This window comes from Choloepus didactylus, chromosome 20 (assembly GCF_015220235.1).
Source record: "Choloepus didactylus isolate mChoDid1 chromosome 20, mChoDid1.pri, whole genome shotgun sequence".
Lineage (NCBI taxonomy): Eukaryota > Metazoa > Chordata > Mammalia > Pilosa > Megalonychidae > Choloepus > Choloepus didactylus.
Genome location: NC_051326.1, coordinates 37,572,898 through 37,596,500, shown reverse-complemented (window position 1 = coordinate 37,596,500; position 23,603 = coordinate 37,572,898). Strand labels below are relative to the sequence as shown.

At 39.8% G+C, this 23,603-nt stretch overlaps 1 protein-coding gene across 1 annotated transcript; it reads right to left on the bottom strand.

Annotated features, from left to right (window-relative positions):
• Positions 1-18,312: 18,312 nt before the first annotated feature.
• DEFB104B (defensin beta 104B) lies at positions 18,313-22,346 on the bottom strand. The gene is made up of 2 exons (XM_037812791.1): positions 22,289-22,346; positions 18,313-18,500 (listed from the first exon to the last, which is right to left on the bottom strand). The coding sequence occupies exons 1-2, from the start codon at positions 22,344-22,346 to the stop codon at positions 18,313-18,315; spliced, it is 246 nt and encodes an 81-aa protein (XP_037668719.1).
• Between the last annotated feature and the right edge of the window lie 1,257 nt (positions 22,347-23,603).

Below are 23,603 nucleotides of genomic sequence, written 5' to 3'. Positions count from 1 at the left end.
TCCTGTTGCTTCTCAAGAGATTAAAAAAAAAAAAAAAAAAAAAAAGACTAAACAGCATAATCAGCCTCCTTTCCTTCTAGCCTTGGGAAGTCCTTAGGGGCTTTCTTTCCAATATCCTTAATCAGTTCTTTAGTTACTTCTTAACAATCTTCCAAATTGGAGAGGAAGAAGATTGGGGGCAATTGTTTATCATTTTCCCATAGTCCTACACCAAATTCTTGTCCTGTTTGCCTCACAGGTCTTTGCTCTTTTCCAGGATCAACATGATGTGGGCACAGAGGAGCCTGCCAAACTCCCACGTTCCTTTTATCTACTGGGCTATCTGCATGACTTACTGATATAGGTCCCGCAGACCACTGTGCTCATCAAGAGTTAAACAAAACCTCAATGCAATTATTATTGCAGCTGAGACTAGAACCCAAGTACCCTTCATTCTCACTAAGTGTTATTTCTTCAACACACATATTTGCCTAGAAGACACGTTTGGGACTGACTGAGCCATTTGCCCTGCCTCAGGCAAAGCACCTTCTTCAGAACTTGTCATGGTGGGGCTCAGAGCCTTAGACTTTCGATATCTGTCCTCATTGGTGCCTATCTCTCTGAGTTTGCTGCCAGGAAACACATGAGACACAAATGTATGTTCTCTTAGAATAGTCAACTTAGTATAAGACAAAAAAAAGTCGTATATTTGGAGTCAGAAGAGTTGGACCAGGGTCCTGGATATGTCACTGGATCTCCATCTCTGCCCTTAATCTATGCTACTTTGAAATAGAAATAACTGGCCCATTCCAGGTACCTTGGATAGAAAGGTAGGAGGTAGTGATTAGGATTTCCGCAGGGTGTTCTTAGATCTGTAATGACAGAGAAAGGAATAGCAGAATATGAGCCACACAGAAATGGCGTCCATAGGAAGAAAATGGGAGAGAGAGAAAGCAGATCCTCTGATCGCTTTCCTGATCTCCTGAAAGCTCAGAGGGATTGGCCAGATGTGTCCCCAAAGCATCCAGTGATGCCTTTATTCTTCACAGAGCCATTTAAGCAGACCCCTCTGATGGAAGCACCCTCTGCCTCATTGTGGGTCTATACCTTGTTTTCTGCAGCCAGGACAGATCCCACCCCTATTGCCCTCATAGGCTATGCTAATGTTAACTCATCTGACCCCAGGGAGTTTTTTTGTTCCTTCAAGAAAGAGGTAGACTGTGTTATGGACTTGAACCCTCTTCATTTGTGCACATCAATTTTTATTTCTGTTCCTATTACTAAGGGAGATTACTAGATCTGGTAGGTAATTTCCTAAGACCCAAGGGACAAGCCTAGGCCAGGTTAGAGCAGGCCAAGCTTACAGAGCTGTAGTGACCATCGTATGTGTGGACAGGATCCAAATTTGGGGATGGTCATTTTAAAGTCACAGGAAGCAAAATGGGGATGTGTTTGACTGAGCCTGCCTACACACCCACTCCCAACCAGCAGAACTTGGGCATTGAGAAGGAAATAGATAGGGAATCTCCGGGGGCTGAGTCAGAGGGATCAAAGCCCATGTAACGCCTCTAGGAGTACAGTGGGACACCATGTGTGCATGTGGGAGTGGAAGGCAGAATGGAAGGCAGCCAGGTGTATTACGACTGGCTCTGCAATGACCTAACAACTTGCTGGCTTAAGATTCTCTTCCCACCAGGGCACAACTGGTGTCCATAAAGCCTCCTCATGGCTTTGGGTCCTGCACTAAAGGGTTTTCTGTGTAACAAACAGGGTAAGAAGAACTAATAAAGTTGCTGGTGCAGAACTAACCCAGAGAAGTCATTATGTTCACTCCATTGTCTCCAAGCAGAACTGCAAAAAAAAAAAAAAAAAAAAAAAAAAAACCCACAAAACGGTAGGGGAAAAAAAAAGTTTTTTTATGAATCCTATAGTAGGCACGAAAATTTCTCTTGGTAAAATGCTGTAATATTTTATATCTTAATGCCCAGGAAATTCTTTCTTATGTTAAATTTATGACTCTCATGCTGCCACTTAAGCTTATTACAGGGTGTCTTTGTACTCTGAGCAAATTATGTCATTTATACATATGCATATATTTAGCTGTAGGTATATAAATTTTCTCTTTTAAAGTGTATATTTAAAATTTGAAAGTAATAGAATGACTTGACAGTATTTTTAAAGATAAAATAATTAAAAATCACCAATAATCTTTAATGTGGCAACCTAAAAACCTTTTTTGCTTTTGGACATTCTATTCACAATTATTTTTACATGCAGTATATGAAAATTTATATCCTTTAATTTTTAGGACAGAAAATTATCTCAAAATTATTATCTTATACAATTTTCAAGGTCTTGTACAATTTTCATTGCTTTTGTCTTTATTGTGTCTAAGGTATCAATTACATGCCTATAAATAGATGTACCGTAGTTTAAGATTTGTTCCATTTGGTGCAGTTAGATTGTTTCAAAAGTTTCTCAAAATATCTTTGTTATTTCCTAAGGGTATTTTCTGAAAAGTAGGATAACTGAGTCAAGAAGTACAAGTATTTTATGTCTTGTATACATATTAACAAATTGTTTTACAAAGAGGTCATATAAATTGACAATGTTGCCGGTTTTGTACATAAGTACTGGTTTCACTGTACCTTCTCTATAACTGGATATCAGCATCATGTGTGCATGTGCATGTGCACGTGTGAATTAAAGATGCAGCACATTTATTCAGAAATAAGGTAAGAAAGGCAGCGTTCTCTAAAGGGTTCTGTGTACTTATTTTTGTTCTCTCTGAGCCTTGGAATCCTGATTATAACCCAGATACTTATACATAAAAATTTCTGAAAGGATTCTTGACTTGTGAGAATTAAACAAAGATACAGAGAACAGTGAACTCAAATTTTCATAACATGAATTATAAACAGTCTACTAAGTTAACTTAAGCCTAAAAATAAACAGCTCTTGTGAGTCTTTCATAGCAAAGTCATGCTATCAGATCCCATTATTTCCTTAATATGGAACTTTTAAATATACATCAAACTTAACTTGAACAGAGATGCCTACAAAAAATTATACGATGAACAACAGACTGATTCTGTATAAGGAACACAGTCATTTCTTCTCACCCCTCATTGGCTGACTCTCCCCACCAAGAAGATCTCCACAGCTGGCCTGCTTGGGAACATGGGGATTAACAGTCATTATAAAACTACCAGAAACTTAAGGGAATCAACACAATTAAAAAGTGGGAAAGACTCAACTGAACTGATACCATTTCAATAGAGGAAGTAGAGAGATTTTTTTTTAATATAGTTAAAGTATATTGTTCCCAATGATATTTGAGAGTATATGATTAAGTAAATAAAATGAAAACTGGATTCTATGAGAAAAGAACACTTTGAGAAAGACGAAAACCTATTTGAAAAAAATAGGAAATGTTTAAAATTAAATAAAAATCTAATTCTGAAATTGAAAATCCAAAAATAGCAAAAAAATAGGCTCTGTTCAAAGAGGAATTGGTGATCTAAAAGAAAACATCTGAGAAGTAGGAAGCAAAAAAGGGAAGACATGGAAATTATGGGTAAAAGGTAATAGGTAGGGAGGATATTTCCAGGATAATTAGGTTTTAATCCCTATGCATTCAAGAAAGAGATAAGGGAATTGACAGATGAAAGAATATGTAAGGTTAAATAACCCAGATGTAAAAAGAGCTCATATACATACATAAGAATACAGTAGGAACTCAATAAAATTGTTAAAGCTTACAGAAGAGAAAGAAATCAATAAATTAAAAAGTACTTAACTACCCAGTAATCAAGGACATGCCTATTAAAGTGGTGAGTTAACAATTTTTACCCATCAGAGTGGAAAAAGTTGTTTAACTTTTAACAATATTAATGGATGGCAAGGATATGGAGAAATAGATACTTTAATTCACTGATGATGGGAGCATAAATAGATATACTCTCTTTAAAGAGTAATTTGTATCTACTAGGATTTTAAGCATACCAACTCCATAACCTAACACTATCAATTCTCAGTATCTAACTGAAAGAAATTCTTGTACATTTTTATAAAAATGATTGACAAGAATGCTTATTGCATTATTATTTGTAATATTTTTTAAAATATCAACTTCTATGTGAATAATGGAGTGATAAAATAAACTATATTTCATCCATACAATGAAATTTTATACAGCCATTAAAATAAAAATGGTAGAACTATATATTCTTGCATATAAATTTCTCAAAGATATAATTTTAAGTGAAAAATGAAAGTTATAGTTAAAAAATCATTTCCTAGTCAGAAGAAGATGGTGGCATAGAGAGGAGTGGAAGCTAGTTTGTCCCCCTGGAACAACTAGTAAACAATCATGAACAAGTAAATAATCTGGAATAACTGTGGGGAGACAAATGTGACTATCCACTCATCATACACCAACCTGAATTAGGAGGAATGCCCAAGATCCCAGCATAAAATCTGTAAGTAAAAACTGCAGATTTGAGCCAGGAGCCCCCTACCCCCATGGCCCAAACTGCAAAGCCTTGCGGTGCTAGAGAGCAGCACTCTCTGAGCAAGCAAATATAACTCAGCTGAACTCCAAATGGGGTATTAATTAATAAATGTGGACAAATCCCCAATAAGCAAACAGAAGCTTTGGGTGATGACCAACCCTGGAGAGCTGAAGGGTGGCTGCAGACTGGCCCTGAAGGGAGTTTCTGTCTCTTTTTTGGCTCAGTGGAGAAAACCTCAGCTATTTTCAGTTCCCAGTGCTATGACCCAGACAAGGGTGGAGATAGCACAGTCAGAGAGTCTATTCAAATGCTAATGACCTATCCCTAGGGGTGTATCTTCCCTAACAGGAAAGAAGTGGGGCCAAGTTCTACTAGCTGCCCTCCATTCAGAACTGGACCCTAGAGCCTGGGGGAAAACAGTCATGGGCTGTACCTCCTTACACAAGTCTGAAGCTACAGGCTGACAGGCACCCCCTGCTGGGTGAAAAAGCACAGTGACTTGAGGCCTCACAGGGTGCATCAATCTTCTAAGACACACCCTCAGGGAGATGTGGTACTATTGCCTTCTTCTAAGACCTGAGCTTATTTTGGTCTGGGAAAACCTGATTGGGGTAACCAAGGAGACCAGAAGTCTAGACAACAGAAAACTACAACCTGCATGATAGTGGCAACCCAAGCACATTAGACTGCTTATCACTAGGCATGAGTTACAATGGTGTTTCACCTCTTTAGACACATACCTTAGATATGGGACAGCAATTCGCATGTAGTATGTGGATGTTGTGACCCCTGTTGCAGCCTTGGAGAAACCTATTGACTATGTGATCTGATATACAAGACTCCAATCAGATCAAAGTATCTTATTTACAGCCCATGTGACTTAGCAATGGGTGTGCTCCCATTGGATATTTGACATTCATGCTCCCTATGACCTCCAAGGAAATGGGCCAAAAGAACATTGGAATGAATGACTCAAGTAACAACTACACAGAGGCTGTAATGAAGAACTTATTGAGTGGTACCCCTGTGTAATTAAAGCTACCAACACCTTGAAAACTGCATTCCAGTGGAAGGGAAACATGACAGCACATCTCATGGAATGAAAAGCCATGGGATTTTAGAGCATAAAGTTCCCAGATGCATCCCAGCACTACTAAGAAAGACAATTTCTGTTGAAGACTTTCCCATATAGATGGCATTCATGGGGTTTTTCTCCACTGTGAATTTTTTCACATTGTCTAAGACTAAAAAATCGGATGAAGGCTTTTCCACATAGATGACATTCATAGGGCTTCTTTCCAGAGTGAGTTCTCTTGAGTTCTCTAAGGTGAAAAAATCTAATGAAAGTTTTCCCACCTAGAAGACATTCATAGTCTTTCGTTCAGGTTAGCCAAGTTAGGACCCATTGTGAGGACCATGAGATAGAAGTCAGCCAAGCCTATGAAAAGTGTGAAAGACAGCCTTTCACTAGTCTAATAGCACTTCAACCAGGGCTATAGTTGTGAAGGAATCATGGTTAAATGACTGCAAAACAAAAATGGGTCCAGTGACTGTGTTCCTCAAATTTTCTCTGCCCCCTAATGACTCTTCTGCCTTCATTCCTTCATCCACTTAGCAAATGTTCATTGAGCAAATACTATGTGCTAGACACTGCAAATATGGCAGTGAGAGGTACAAGTGTGCTCCCTGAATCCATGAAAGGTAACTTTTACTGTGGAAACTGGATGTTTAACAATGAATCTTGCCATTATTAATTACTATTGGGAAGGTCAGTGAAGACAAATAACAGGGTCAAACCTAATCTTGGAAGTGGGGGAAGATAATGTGAGAACTCTTCCCAGATGCACGGACATTTAATCTTACAGTGAAGGCAAGTAGAACCAAATGAAAGGGGAGAAAGATTTTACTCTAAATTTTATCATGATTTCTAGATTCTTCACTAACAAGTTTCAGAACCACTGTGCTAGATAAGGGGTGTTATTAAATGCTTATACGTAAAAAAAATGACTTTTCCAGAATAATAAAGGTAGAACAGATTTGTTGGCTGTTTTAGTTTCCTGGGTTGCTCAAGCAAATACCATGAAATGGGTCAGGTTAAACAGTGGGAATTTATTTGCTCATGGTTTGAGGCTTGGAAAAAGTCCAAATTAAACTCTCATCAAGGTGATATTTTCTTCCCAAAGACTGTGGCATTCTGGGGCTAGCTGCTGACAATCCTTGGTCCTTAGTTTATCACATGGCAAGGCACCTGGAGATATCTCCTGGTCTCTCCCTTCTCTTCCAGATTCTGTTTCAGCCTCTTGCTTCCTGTGGCTTTCTTTCACTCTGTCTTAAATTCATTCTCTTATAAAGGGCTCTGGTAATAGGATTAAAATTCATCCTGATTCGGCTGGGCCACACCTTAACTGAAGTAACCTCCTGAAAAAGTCCTACTTACAATGAGTTCACACCCACAGAAATGGATTTGATTTAAGAATGCATTTTTCTGGGGGTACATGCAGCTGTAAACCACCAAGAGGCAAAGAAAATAAATTATTTGGGGCCTATTCATTTTGAAGTACTTGTAGTGATGCAGGAATTAGACGTGAGGTGGCAATTTTGGGAACCACAACTGTACGGGATTTAGATGACACCATGGGAATGAATGTGATCAACCAGGAAAGCATTTCCAGTGAGAAATGAGCACTCCCAGCCCTTAAAGGGCAGGCAGGGGAGAAAGCACTAGACAAATAGAGTGAGGAGGTAGAGGAGAGGGAGTAACAGGGAACAATACTATTACAGGAACTAAGAAAAGAAGCAGTTTTAAAAAGAAAATGGCAAAACATTTCAAATACTAATGAGAGCACATTCAGAATGAGTATTGCACTGAACTGAACTTGTGGAGGACACTAAAGACAATCTGGCTCAGTTTTGTGCATCAAGAAGTACACACTAAATATGGACATTACAGTCATAAATAGGAAGATAAACAAAAATTCAAGAAAGTATACATGATGCATCAATTGAGAAACTTGGGAAGAAAAAAGGGAACACAAGGTATTGGAGAGAACAGAGAAATTGGTACATTTTCAAGGGAGTGGTCAGGGAAGGCTTCTGGGAGGATGGTGCAGACTAGATTCTTGAAGGATGAATTTAGTAGGTAGAGACAATTCTGTTACCCAACCAAGGTGGTGGATTCCTTTGCCTGATGGGCTCAAATGACCAGTTCCTGAGACACTAGGGTTTCAAAGAGAAAGAGTTTTATTGCTAGGTGCGAAGCAGGAGAACAGATAGCTTATTGGTCAAAAATCTCTCTCCCCAAGCTGCAGTAATTCTGATAGTTTTATAGCATCAAAAGACTGCAAGTTTTAGGATAATAGTACAATGGCTCCAGATGATGTAATTAGAAGTGATCTAATTATTGAGCATGCACAGATTGACTACATGCTTAGTCACAGAATGTATGTAAGAAATGGCAGCCTTAATATGATGATGGCATGATTTTTGGTATTATAATAAGGTACAGGTGACTTGTAGGTTAAAGTTTAGGCTACTGCACATGTCAGGTGGGCCCATTTTGGTTAGATTCAGCTTCAAGTTATCAAGATAACTTTGGACTTGTGGTGGGTTAGTTCTTGGCTGACCCAAGACCCTTCATTAATAAACATTAGGGACTGTCTTTAGTGATCATAAGACTTTGAAGTAAAAAAACTCAATAAATGGGTACAAGTGAAGGTTAGGCACAAGGTTTTTACAATCACAAGGGCACAAGATGAAGGCTATACAATCATTTTCAGAGATCAAGGCAAATGGATTACAGTTCAGGTTTAAGGTATTTCCCTCTGTCTACTCTAATATACCAGGAAGTAAAAAGGAATATCTGCATATTGATTCAGGAATCATAATCAGTCCTTAAATCCTAACTTCTTGGTTACAATAGGTTAAATAATTCTATGGAAAAGGTGCCACATATATCTTGGTAGCTGACTTCTCAGTTCCATACAACCAGGCAACCAGGGTGGTATACCAGAAATAGCATGGACTTTGGAATTACACAGAACCAGGTTGAAATCCTGACCCTGTCATTACTAGCTGAATGATCTTGGACAAGTTATTTCAAATCTCCTCAGTTTCCTCACTAACTAAATGGGAAGAATACTGTCTTTTAGATTTTCTCTTAGACTAATTGGCATGTACCTAGTTTCATGCCTGGCTTATACTTGTTACACAAATTTGTATTTCACTTTTCCTTTCCCTGGGGAAAGTAGCCTGCTAGCTGAGTCCATCCTCTGCCATTCCAACCTCAGGAAGACTTCCCTGAACACTCCTCTAGAACCTGGCACTTAGCAGGTATTAAGGAAATTCCTGTAGCATGAAGGAATTTCAAGGCTAAGAAAGTAAGAGCATGGTCACCAACCCTGGAAGAAGAACATTCTTCTTAGGTGGAACAGAAAGTATAAAGCAGAAGTTTTATAGATGGCTTCACGAAGATTCATTATGTTACTGGCTCACTGGGTAAGGCCAGGCTTCTACTGGGGCAGAGTCTTACTTCAAGTTTGGGGTCCCACAGAGAAGGAATTCACAGATGGGACAGACCAGCAGCAAGGTGACAACAAGGCTATATTTGAGATGTTATGGAAGGCACCATCAGGCTGGAGCCTCCAAGCAAAGAGACTGCTCCCAGCTGGCTAAAGCTCGGACAGAGCTGTAGCTTAGGCAGTGTTACAGCTCAGGATAACACACGCCAGAGAACATCAGCCGCCGCAAACTCACGAGCTGTCCCCAGTTAGTTAGGTCTTAGCCTTTTATTGGTTAGAGGGGGAGGACTAGACACTTGATATTTTTGTATTGGCTGATTTTTATGCAACTAAGAGACTGCACTTTGGTCAAATGGGGGACCAGCTAAGAGCGACCTGTGATTGGTTCCGTTGAAGGCCATTTTGATTGGTGCTTACATTCTGGGCTATCTTGATTGGTCCATCAAGGGTGGTTCAGGATTGGCTTATTTGCAGTCCTAGTCCTGTGCCCCCTTCTGTTGGTCCAAGGTTCCCTATTCTTGCCTGCGTCAATTATACTGTTTTTGGTAAAATATACAATCCAGATGAATAGTTCATATGTGGCATTGTGCTCATCTACTAGGAATCACATATTATCAGGGCATTTTTCTTTTTTATTTAAGGGACTATTGATATTCATTAGCTAGATCATTATTTTAATAGGTATTGGCAAAATGTCTATACTTTCATTCTATCAATTCTTCTTCATTTTGTAAGAGAAGCTTTTCTTCATAAACCATTTGTTACCCTAAAATACAGTTTGGGGGAGGCGGGGCAAGACGGCAGACTGGTGAGCTGTATGTTTTAGTTACTCCTCCAGAAAAGTAGGTAGAAAGCCAGGAACTGCGTGGACTGGACACCACAGAGCAATCTGTCTGTGGGCATACTCCATACAACACTCATGAAAATGTGGAACTGCTGAGATCAGCGAAATCTGTAAGTTTTTGCGGCCAGGGGACCCGCGCCCCTCCCTGCCAGACTCAGTCCCATGGGAGGAGGGGCTGTCAGCTCCGGGAAGGAGAAGGGAGAACTGCAGTGACAGCCCTTATCGGAAACTCATTCTACTGATCCAAATTCCAACCATAGATAGACTGAGACCAGACACCAGAGAATCTGAGAGCAGCCAGCCCAGCAGAGAGGAGACAGGCATAGAAAAAAAAAAACAACACGAAAAACTCCAAAATAAATGCAGAGGAATTTTGGAGTTCTGGTGAACACAGAAAGGGGAAGGGTGGAGCTCAGGCCTTGAGGCGCATATGCAAATCCCGAAGAAAAGCTGATCTCTCTGCCCTGTGGACCTTTCCTTAATGGCCCTGGTTGCTTTGTCTATTAGCATTTCAATAACCCATTAGATCTCTGAGGAGGGCCCTTTTTTTTTTTTTTTTTTTTTTTAAATCCTTTTTTCTTTTTCTAAAACAATTACTCTAAGAAGCCCAATACAGAAAGCTTCAAAGACTTTCAATTTGGGCACGTCAAGTCAAGAGCAGAACTAAGAGAGCTCTGAGACAAAAGGCAATAATCCAGTGGCTGAGAAAATTCACTAAACACCACAACTTCCCAAGAAAAGGGGGGTGTCCGCTCACAGCCACCATCCTGGTGGACAGGAAACACTCCTGCCCATCGCCAGCCCCATAGCCCAGAGCTGCCCCAGACAACCCAGTGTGATGGAAATGCTTCAAATAACAGGCACACACCACAAAACTGGGCGTGGACATTAGCCTTCCCTGCAACCTCAGCTGATTGTCCCAGAGTTGGGAAGGTGGAGCAGTGTGAATTAACAAAGCCCCATTCAGCCATCATTTGAGCAGACTGGGAGCCTCCCTATACAGTCCAGCAGCCCAGAACTGCCCTGGGGGGACGGCACTCACCTGTGACATAGCACAGTCATCCCTCAACAGAGGACCCGGGGTGCACAGCCTGGAAGAGGGGCCCACTTGCAAGTCTCAGAAGCCATACGCCAATACCAAGGACTTGTGGGTCAGTGGCAGAGACAAACTGTGGCAGGACTGAACTGAAGGATTAGACCATTGCAGCAGCTTTAAAACTCTAGGATCACCAGGGAGATTTGATTGTTAGGGCCACCCCCGCTCCCTGACTGCCCAGAAACACGCCCCACATACAGGGCAGGCAACACCAACTACACACGCAAGCTTGGTACACCAATTGGGCCCCACAAGACTCACTCCCCCACTCACCAAAAAGGCTAAGCAGGGGAGAACTGGCTTGTGGAGAACAGGTGGCTCATGGACGCCACCTGCTGGTTAGTTAGAGAAAGTGTACTCCACGAAGCTGTAGATCTGATAAATTAGAGATAAGGACTTCAATAGGTCTACAAACCCTAAAAGAACCCTATCAAGTTCAGCAAATGCCACGAGGCCAAAAACAACAGAAAATTATAAAGCATATGAAAAAACCAGACGATATGGATAACCCAAGCCCAAGCACCCAAATCAAAAGACCAGAAGAGACACAGCACCTAGAGCAGCTACTCAAAGAACTAAAGATGAACAATGAGACCATAGTACGGGATACAAAGGAAATGAAGAAGACTCTAGAAGAGCATAAAGAAGACATTGCAAGACTAAATAAAAAAAATGGATGATCTTATGGAAATTAAAGAAACTGTTGACCAAATTAAAAAGATTCTGGACACTCATAGTACAAGACTAGAGGAAGTTGAACAACGAATCAGTGACCTGGAAGATGACAGAAGGGAAAATGAAAGCATAAAAGAAAGAATGGGGAAAAAAATTGAAAAAATCGAAATGGACCTCAGGGATATGATAGATAATATGAAACGTCCAAATATAAGACTCATTGGTGTCCCAGAAGGGGAAGAAAAGGGTAAAGGTCTAGGAAGAGTATTCAAAGAAATTGTTGGGGAAAACTTCCCAAATCTTCTAAACAACATAAATACACAAATCATAAATGCTCAGCGAACTCCAAATAGAATAAATCCAAATAAACCCACTCCGAGACATATACTGATCACACTGTCAAACACAGAAGAGAAGGAGCAAGTTCTGAAAGCAGCAAGAGAAAAGCAATTCACCACATACAAAGGAAACAGCATAAGACTAAGTAGTGACTACTCAGCAGCCACCATGGAGGCCAGAAGGCAGTGGCACGATATATTTAAAATTCTGAGTGAGAAAAATTTCCAGCCAAGAATACTTTATCCAGCAAAGCTCTCCTTCAAATTTGAGAGAGAGCTTAAATTTTTCACAGACAAACAAATGCTGAGAGAATTTGCTAACAAGAGACCTGCCCTACTGGAGATACTAAAGGGAGCCCTACAGACAGAGAAACAAAGACAGGACAGAGAGACTTGGAGAAAGGTTCAGTACTAAAGAGATTCGGTATGGGTACAATAAAGGATATTAATAGAGAGAGGGAAAAATATGGCAAACATAAACCAAAGGATAAGATGGCCAATTCAAGAAATGCCTTCATGGTTATAACGTTGAATGTAAATGGATTAAACTCCCAAATTAAAAGATATAGATTAGCAGAATGGATCAAAAAAAATGAACCATCAATATGTTGCATACAAGAGACTCATCTTAGACACAGGGACACAAAGAAACTGAAAGTGTAAGGATGGAAAAAAATATTTCATGCAAGCTACAGCCAAAAAAAGCAGGTGTAGCAATATTAATCTCAGATAAAATAGACTTCAAATGCAGGGATGTTTTGAGAGACAAAGAAGGCCACTACATACTAATAAAAGGGGCAATTCAGCAAGAAGAAATAACAATCGTAAATGTCTATGCACCCAATCAAGGTGCCACAAAATACATGAGAGAAACACTGGCAAAACTAAAGGAAGCAATTGATGTTTCCACAATAATTGTGGGAGACTTCAACACATCACTCTCTCCTATAGATAGATCAACCAGACAGAAGACCAATAAGGAAATTGGAAACCTAAACAATCTGATAAATGAATTAGATTTAACAGACATATACAGGACATTACATCCCAAATCACCAGGATACACATACTTTTCTAGTGCTCACAGAACTTTGTCCAGAATAGATCATATGCTGGGACATAAAACAAGCCTCAATAAATTTAAAAAGATTGAAATTATTCAAAGCACATTCTCTGACCACAATGGAATACAATTAGAAGTCAATAACCATTAGAGACTTAGAAAATTCACAAATACCTGGAGGTTAAACAACACACTCCTGAACAATCAGTGGGTTAAAGAAGAAATAGCAAGAGAAATTGCTAAATATATAGAGACGAATGAAAATGAGAACGCAACATACCAAAACCTATGGGATGCAGCAAAAGCAGTGCTGAGGGGGAAATTTATAGCACTAAATGCATATATTAAAAAGGAAGAAAGAGCCAAAATCAAAGAACTAATGGATCAACTGAAGAAGCTAGAAAATGAACAGCAAACCAATCCTAAACCAAGAAGAAGAAAAGAAATAACAAGGATTAAAGCAGAAATAAATGACATAGAGAACAAATAAACAATAGAGAGGATAAATATCACCAAAAGTTGGTTCTTTGAGAAGATCAACAAGATTGACAAGCCCCTAGCTAGACTGACAAAATCAAAAAGAGAGAAGACCCATATAAACAAAATAATGAATGAAAAAGGTGACATAACTGCAGATCCTGAAGAAATTAAAAAAATCATAAGAGGATATTATGAACAACTGTATGGCAACAAACTGGACAATGTAGAAGAAATGGACAATTTCCTGGAAACATATGAACAACCTAGACTGACCAGAGAAGAAATAGAAGACCTCAACCAACCCATCACAAGCAAAGAGATCCAATCAGTCATCAAAAAATCTTCCCACAAATAAATGCCCAGGGCCAGATGGCTTCACAGGGGAATTCTACCAAACTTTCCAGAAAGAACTGACACCAATCTTACTCAAACTCTTTCAAAACATTGAAGAAAATGGAACACTACCTAACTCATTTTATGAAGCTAACATCAATCTAATACCAAAACCAGGCAAAGATGCTACAAAAAAGGAAAACTACCGGCCAATCTCCCTAATGAATATAGATGCAAAAATCCTCAACAAAATACTTGCAAATTGAATCCAAAGACACATTAAAAAAATCATACACCATGACCAAGTGGGGTTCATTCCAGGCATGCAAGGATGGTTCAACATAAGAAAAACAATCAATGTACTACAACACATTAACAAGTCAAAAGGGAAAAATCAATTGATCATCTCAGTAGATGCTGAAAAAGCATTTGACAAAATCCAACATCCCTTTTTGATAAAAACACTTCAAAAGGTAGGAATTGAAGGAAACTTCCTCAACATGATAAAGAGCATATATGAAAAACCCACAGCCAGCATAGTACTCAATGGTGAGAGACTGAAAGCCTTCCCTCTAAGATCAGGAACAAGACAAGGATGCCCGCTGTCACCACTGTTATTCAACATTGTGCTGGAAGTGCTAGCCAGGGCAATCCGGCAAGACAAAGAAATAAAAGGCATCCAAATTGGAAAAGAAGAAGTAAAACTGTCATTGTTTGCAGATGATATGATCTTATATCTAGAAAACCCTGAGAAATCAACGATACAGCTACTAGAGCTAATAAACAAATTTAGCAAAGTAGCAGGATACAAGATAAATGCACATAAGTCAGTAATGTTTCTATATGCTAGGAATGAACAAACTGAAGAGACACTTAAGAAAAAGATACCATTTTCAATAGCAACTAAAAAAATCAAGTACCTAGGAATCAACTTAACCAAAGATGTAAAAGACCTATACAAAGAAAACTACATAACTCTACTAAAAGAAATAGAAGGGGACCTTAAAAGATGGAAAAATATTCCATGTTCATGGATAGGAAGGCTAAATGTCATTAAGATGTCAATTCTACCCAAACTCATCTACAGATTCAATGCAATCCCAATCAAAATTCCAACAACCTACTTTGCAGACTTGGAAAAGCTAATTATCAAATTTATTTGGGAAGGGAAGATGCCTCAAATTGCTAAAGACACTCTAAAAAAGAAAAACGAAGTGGGAGGACTTACACTCCCTGACTTTGAAGCTTATTATAAAGCCACAGTTGCCAAAACAGCATGGTACTGGCACAAAGTTAGACATATAGATCAATGGAATCGAATTGAGAATTCGGAGATAGACCCTCAGATCTATGGCCGACTGATCTTTGATAAGGCCCCCAAAGTCACTGAACTGAGCCATAATGATCTTTTCAACAAATGGGGCTGGGAGAGTTGGATATCCATATCCAAAAGAATGAAAGAGGACCCCTACCTCACCCCCTACACAAAAATTAACTCAAAATGGACCAAAGATCTCAATATAAAAGAAAGTACCATAAAACTCCTAGAAGATAATGTAGGAAAACATCTTCAAGACCTTGTATTAGGCGGCCACTTCCTAGACTTTACACCCAAAGCACAAGCAACAAAAGAAAAAATAGATAAATGGGAACTCCTCAAGCTTAGAAGTTTCTGCACCTCAAAGGAATTTCTCAAAAAGGTAAAGAGGCAGCCAACTCAATGGGAAAAAATTTTTGGAAACCATGTATCTGACAAAAGACTGATATCTTGCATATACAAAGAAATCCTACAACTCAATGACAATAGTACAGACACCCCAATTATAAAATGGGCAAAAGATATGAAAAGACATTTCTCTGAAGAGGAAATACAAATGGCCAAGAAACACATGAAAAAATGTTCAGCTTCACTACCTATTAGAGAGATGCAAATTAAAACCACAATGAGATACCATCTAACACCGGTTAGAATGGCTGCCATTAAACAAACAGGAAACTACAAATGCTGGAGGGGATGTGGAGAAATTGGAACACTTATTCATTGTTGGTGGGACTGTATAATGGTTCAGCCACTCTGGAAGTCAGTCTGGCAGTTCCTTAGAAAACTAGATATAGAGCTACCATTCGATCCAGCGATTGCACTTCTTGGTATATACCCGGAAGATCGGAAAGCAGTGACACGAACAGATATCTGCACGCCAATGTTCATAGCAGCATTATTCACAATTGCCAAGAGATGGAAACAACCCAAATGTCCTTCAACAGATGAGTGGATAAATAAAATGTGGTATATACACACGATGGAATACTACACGGCAGTAAGAAGGAACGACCTTGTGAAACATATGACAACATGGATGAACCTTGAAGACATAATGCTGAGCGAAATAAGCCAGGCACAAAAAGAGAAATATTATATGCTACCACTAATGTGAACTTTGAAAAATGTAAAACAAATGGTTTATAATGTAGAATGTAGGGGAACTAGCAGTAGAGAGCAATTACGGAAGGGGGAACAATAATCCAAGAAGAACAGATAAGCTATTTAACGTTCTGGGGATGCCCAGAAATGACTATGGTCTGTTAATTTCTGATGGATATAGTAGGAACAAGTTCACAGAAATGTTGCTATATTATGTAACTTTCTTGGGGTAAAGTAGGAACATATTGGAAGTTAAGCAGTTATCTTAGGTTAGTTGTCTTTTTCTTACTCCCTTGTTATGGTCTCTTTGAAATGTTCTTTTATTGTATGTTTGTTTTCTTTTTAACTTTTTTTTTCATACAGTTGATTTAAAAAAGAAGGGAAAGTTAAAAAAAAAAAAAAAAGAAAGAAAAACAAGGAAAAAAAAAAAAGATGTAGTGCCCCCTTGAGGAGCCTGTGGAGAATGCAGGGGTATTGGCCTACCCCACCTCGATGGTTGCTAACATGACCACAGACATAGGGGACTGGTGGTTTGATGGGTTGAGCCCTCTACCATAAGTTTTACCCTTGGGAAGACGGTTGCTGCAAAGGAGAGGCTAGGCCTCCCTATATTTGTGCCTAAGAGTCTCCTCCTGAATGCCTCTTTGTTGCTCAGATGTGGCCCTCTCTCTTTGGCTAAGCCAACTTGAAAGGTGAAATCACTGCCCTCCCCCCTACATGGGATCAGACACCCAGGGGAGTGAATCTCCCTGGCAACATAGAATATGACTCCCGGGGAGGAATGTAGACCCGGCATCGTGGGACGGAGAACATCTTCTTGACCAAAAGGGGGATGTGAAAGGAAATGAAATAAGCTTCAGTGGCAGAGAGATTCCAAAACGAGCCGAGAGGTCACTCTGGTGGGCACTCTTACGCACAATATAGACAACCCTTTTTAGGTTCTAATGAATTGGGGTAGCTGGTGGTGGATACCTGAAAGTATCAAACTACAACCCAGAACCCATGAATCTCGAAGACAGTTGTATAAAAATGTAGCTTATGAGGGGTGACAGTGGGATTGGGAAAGCCATAAGGACCACACTCCACTTTGTCTAGTTTATGGATGGATGAGTAGAAAAATAGGGGAAGGAAACAAACAGACAAAGGTACCCAGTGTTCTTTTTTACTTCAATTGCTCTTTTCACTCTAACTATTATTCTTGTTATTTTTGTGTGTGTGCTAATGAAGGTGTCAGGGATTGATTTAGATGATGAATATACAACTATGTAATGGTACTGTAAACAATTGAAAGTACGATTTGTTTTGTATGACTGCGTGGTATGTGAATATATCTCAATAAAATGATGATAAAAAAATACAGTTTGGATGGGAAAAGCAGTTTGAATGTTTTATTATTATTCCCCTTTCTTTACCAGTTTTCAGGATAATGAGCTTGGATGCAGTCCATTCAACAACTTGCTCAGAACTGCTCTCTGTTGACATCTCTTGGATATGACACTCCACAGACATAGACTTGGATCAACTCCTGAGGTCCCAACTGTAAAGTTTTCATCACATATCTTCTTTTTGGTTTTCTCCCCAAGGCCTACGTTTTGAAATATAGTGTATTACAAACGAATTGTACTCAATATTGATATAGTTTGTGTTTTAATTAACAAAAGACATATGTAATTACTGAACAGAACTTCTGATCAGAAGTTATCAAGATGATATAATTCAAGCAAAAAAATTCTGGGATGCTTAATTTATGCTGATGGCTGGCGTGTGTGTGTGTGTGTGTGTGTGTGTGTGTTATCACACATATGTATTTCAGCTTTTAAAGTATCTTTAACACACATTGGTATCCTCCCTTATCACAATGAGAGAAGGCCAACTTGGGGCTCAGAAGGCTTGAACCCTGCCATTCTGCTGTAATATACTTGCATTGGCTTTGCTCTGAGTGGATGTTCAGCAATCCTTATTTAATAATTGTATCAATGGTTGAAACTGGGGATGCTCCAGGCATAGAAGACTAGGGAATGGGAAGAGCAGAGGGCCAGCTGCCAGCCACTCTAGGAACCAAGAGCCCTGTGACATTGGGATTTGACAAAAGGGTTCAGTACGTGGACATTCCATGTTTTCAAACAGCAGGAATATGTGTTGGGACATCTTCCAATTCTGTGTTCTTCTTTCTTACATTTCTTCCGGCAGCGAGCAGTTCCATAACCACATATCTTGTCCCCGTCAAAGAAGCTTCTCACTAGGTAGCAGAATGAGTCAGTATGATTAATTGTGCCCTAGCACTTAGCACTTAGAGGCAAGATGTTGGCAGCAGTTTTTTGGGGGGCATGACTGAAATTGATTGTAGAAAATTCTGGGCATTAGTGGCAAAGATCCACACGATAGTGGTTTCCCCAACACCTCCCACCCTCACCCACATCCCTACGTGATTGGCTTGAACATCTGCTTCCCATCCAGGTTGTTTTTTGTTATTATTGTTAACATAAATTGGCCCAGGTCCTTGCCCTTCTCAAAATCTCTACAACAGTTTGGTAGTATTTTTGTTTTGTTTTGTTTTAATTTTATTGTGTTAAAGTATATGTAATATAAAAATTGCCATTTTAACCATTTTAAGTGTGCAGTTCATTGGCATTAGTAACACTCACAGTATTGTACAACCATTCCTACCATCTGTTAACAAAACTTTTTCATCACCGCAGATATTCTGACCCATAAAGGAGTAACTCTTACCATTGCTTTTTGATTAAAGCCACCCAAACCTTTAACATGTCTCTCCAAAGCATGAGTTTAGTGTTAAGGTTCTGACCCTGGACCACCTTTTTCAAACTCATTTTGTTCTACTATGGCCCTCACTCTTTCCATTAAAATCACATGAGCCTCCGTTCAGTTCCTTGTACAGTAGCTCTTTGCTGTCTCGCTGCCTTCAGGTACATTGTTCCCTCTGCCTGGAATACTTTTCTCTCCTCCCATGAATGACCTCTTTGAACCCTAAACTCTCAACCCAAATGCCTCAATGTCAGGGAAATCTCTCCCTGTCCTCATCTGGTTAAGTACCCAAAACTATTCCCTGGCTTTGGAAATTTTTAATTTTTTTAATAGCATTTGCCCCAAGTCATAGTTACATATTTATTTTTTAATTATTTGGTCTTCTTGATTGAATTGTAATGTCCCTAAGTGTAAAAATCATACTTACGTTGCTCATCTTTATATACTCAGTATCTAACACATAATAGTGCTCAATAAATACCTGTTGAATAAATGATTAGAATAGAATAGAGTAGAGTAGAATAGAATAGAATAGAAAGAATAGAATAGAATAGAATAGAATAGAATAGAATAGAATAGAATGAAATGAAATAGAATAGAATCCTGATCTCTGGTCCTTGAGTTTGGTTACTGAAAGTCTCCAAGAGTGCTCCCCCATGCTGCAAGCAGCTTTTTAAACCCACAGCTACTTCACATGCCAAACTGGTAGCATCTTACTGCTGTCCAAGGACAGTCAAGATGCAAGGTTGGTGGTAGAGATGAAAGCTACAAGGTGCATTAAAATAGCCTCTCTGGGGGGATCCAAGATGGTGGATTGGAGAGACAGAGCAAAATTCTCCTCTGTGAAAACAGCTTCTCTGTAGAGAAGCTGGCTCATGATGGTCTATTGAGGGATGCCTCTTGGTACTAGGCAGGGAACCAGATTTGGGGAAGGAGAATGGGGAACAGATGGTATGATATAGACAGCCAAGGCCACATGTGACCAATATCCAGGACTCAAGGGTCCTTATTTCACCTGATCTCTCTCCTTTCCCATATTCCACAAAGCACAATTGGCAAGATCACTCAAACTGCTTACCCTTGGGCCAGGGTTTTGTTTTTTTTCTATGCCCTAGCAAAGAAATTCTCCAATTTTCAATGCTTATGTGTTACAGTGCTTGTCAAGCTGTTTTACAGGATGTGCTTAATGAAATATCCAAAAAGGTAATTTTTGGAATTTCCTCAGCCATGAATGAGGTGAAAAGTCTGTTTGGGCAGCAAACTTCATTCAAAAGCAAGCTGGTGTATGTCAATGAAGAAGGGAAAAAAGTGACCTGAAATATTATGTTAAATTACTAAGTTGAAGTTGGGTATCATATATAAGACTTCTCAAATGTTTGGCATCAACCACTTTACATCCTAATGTTAGAGGAAGAGTAAGAGATGTCAATGTGAACTCAGAGCAAATGAAGCTTAGAATTAGAGGAGAAGCAGGAAAGACTAGAAGTATAGACTTTAAAACTTCAGCTTGCCAACTTCAAGCAAAAATTCAAGCAAGCGTCATAGACTGGATGTTTTGTTTTAGAGATGGGGAATTAAGGCCCTGAAAAGGAAAAGGACTAACCCAAGGTCATACAACAACTCAGTGGCAAAGCTGGAATGAAAATTCAGGTTTTTTTGTCTTATAGTCTGAGTAAAAATTGCAAAGGGAAGAATACAGGTTCAGAATTCACATCCTAGACAATGAATATATTCTAGGCCAGACCAGATTTTATTGGATCTTTTTCTTCCATAACTGCTTGCTGTCCTTGCTGTCCTATACACTCATAACCAGGCCTTGTGGACATCAGTTTGTGGGCACTTAAAGTGGCTGAAGGTTGTGAGTGCCCAAGTTACCAAAAGAAGGGGCAGTGGGAGAAGGAGGGTGGGCAGTGCACCAGAGCTCACACTCAAACCCCTTCTATTCCACTTTTCTCCTGAAATCATCTTCCTCCTAAGGGCCTTCCTCACAGTGGGACCGTAGAAGCCAATCTGACACAGACCCCAGCAGCCAAGTGCAGGCAATGGCGACCAGCTTTGCACAAGCATCGCCCTGTTCTGGCGGAACCCCTGATCTTGACTTTCTATCTCAACAGGCTCTGTGCTTTGGGATCATAGGTTGAGGGGAATCTGATTTTTGTTAAGTCAGTTGCTATCATATTATGACAGAACCCAGAGGGGGACCTGGAATATACTGATAACGAAATTACAGAGAAGTGTCCCCAGGAAATGGTCAAAGAAAGAAGGACTAGGAAAAGTTAAGGAACCTGTACTCTCTGGCAAGAGGAATTAACCCATCTGAAACCCCGCAGAGACACAGTTTAGGAGGGAGAGGGACATAGTTGGCACCTTCAGAGGCACAAAAAATCTTCTGGGTAGTTTGGGAGAGAGGATTGGTTGGGGTCTATGAGATAGAATAATTACTTTTAGTCCCAGCACAGCCAGACTTGTTGAATGGCTCTGAGAAAGTTATTTTCCCTCACCATCCCTCATTTAACTCAGCTTTTTAAAGGAGGGAGACTAGATGATGTCTCAGGCCCCTCCCAAATCTAACGTTATAAAATTGTAAGTTCCAGGTACACAGACTAACATAGAGCTCACACGACGGCTCACATCTCAGGCTAGCTTTGGCATTTCCTCCACAGAGTCCAAAGGCACCATTATTGGTGTTATCAATACATTTGCTTCTTACCTACTAAACTTAATCTTATATTTCTCTTTATCCTAATCCTCTGTCTTGTTATAAAAAGGTATTGTGAAATTTAAGAGGATGAGCAGGCTCCCTTTCTGTGCAGAACAATGCTGTTCAGGAGGAGGGAAAAGAGAGCCACTGGTGGGAAAGGGAGAAGGCACCTCCCACCACAAAATCCACAGTGCATAATCGGAGCTGCCCTGCAGTGGATGGCATGGTCCACGTCCCCGAGGGAGACCAAGAGGGGTTCCAACATGAGTAGGGAGAGGCTGTCAGTGATACCTACGATCTCTACCTTCAATTAATTAAATTTTTTTTGGCTCCATGAGATACTAAGCCTTGCTGCCATGAGGGGTATATGAGGACTCCCTTTTACTCCATTTGTATGTAATCCACTTTACTCCATTTTACTCATAGAATCAATGAAGGCAAAATAGAAACAGCTTCAATTGAAGGTTGCTGAATCCTGCAGAGTTTCTTCCTTACTTCTTTTTCCCTACCTTCCATCCCCTGCAACTCTATATTTTTCTAGCTGAGAATCTCTTTTTTACCTGAAGAATCTTGGTACAGTAGAAGAAAAATGATTAATAGAAGGAAGAGGATCCTCATGTTGCTGGAGAGAAGCAGCAGCAGGTATGAGGAATTGCCCGGGCAGTCAGGAAGCATTTTGTTTACGGCCCATGTTATTCCTGATTACTGAAGCTTGTCAGAAGCTACCCTCACTGGTGAGCACTCACCTAGAGACAAGGTGAGGGAGGAGGTGTTCGGAACATTAGAAATCTCAGAAAGGCTGTGCTCAGAGGAAGGGAGGATGACTATTAGAGGGAAGGGGCCTGTTCCTAGGTGTTGTTTGTAAACTAGTGACAATTACTTATTTATCTAGTTTCCCCATCAGAAACAAGAATTGCATTAAATAATCTCTAAGATCCCTTTCAGCCTTGATATTCCGTAATTCAGGTGAAGGAACATGGAGTTGTCTTAGTTAAACTGGCATTAAGTTGTCCCATATAAATTTCAGTCTTGTGCTTCTTGTTGAAAATTAAGTAGAGACAAAGGGGGTTAAAGTCCGTCACTCCAAAGATCCTTCTGAAACAAACACAGAGAAAGGAATCAGCATATGATGTCAAATAGAAGGATAATGGTGTAGAATGTAGGAAGGTCATGAATGCATGAAGGATTTCAGCACAATTCTGGGAAAGAAAGCCTGCGGGATGAGGATGATAGTGGAAACGAAGACCTTATGATGGGGCATCATTAAAAGATATGCAGTCTGGTCACTGAACAGCAGACTTCTTTGGGGCTGAGAGTGAAAGGGAGGACAAGAGTGAGAAAAGAGGTCAAAAGGTGGGTCAGGACTTATTGAAACAACATTCAATCTCCTTACCCCTTACTCTTCCAGAAAGCATGAGCACTTGGATTACCCAAAAACAGCAGAGAATAAGCACTTGGAATTTGCCCATAGGTAAATACCAGGTAATATTTTTTCCCTAATAAATAGAATGAAATAGTTTAGAGAAAGTAAAAATATCAGCTGTGGAAGTTGTCATTCCTGAATAAACTCTAATTCTGGAAAGCCTGATAGCTCTCTGCCATAGGCAAAATCTGGTAGTAAACATCTCTTATCCAGAGTGTCCCCTTAGGGGAGAAATGTGATGGAGAACTAGTCTTATTGACACAACAGCTGAATAGACAATCAAGGATCACCAAGTGTCCAAGTCTGGAGTCTTCCAGGGAACACATATCAAAAGGAATTCGGAGGAAAAATAAATGTACTGGGGGAATGCATGCGAAGGATAAGGATGTGAGGGAGTGGGAGTAGGCAGGGAAAGTGTTTAGACCACAATGCAGGTTGGAAACTTATAAAAG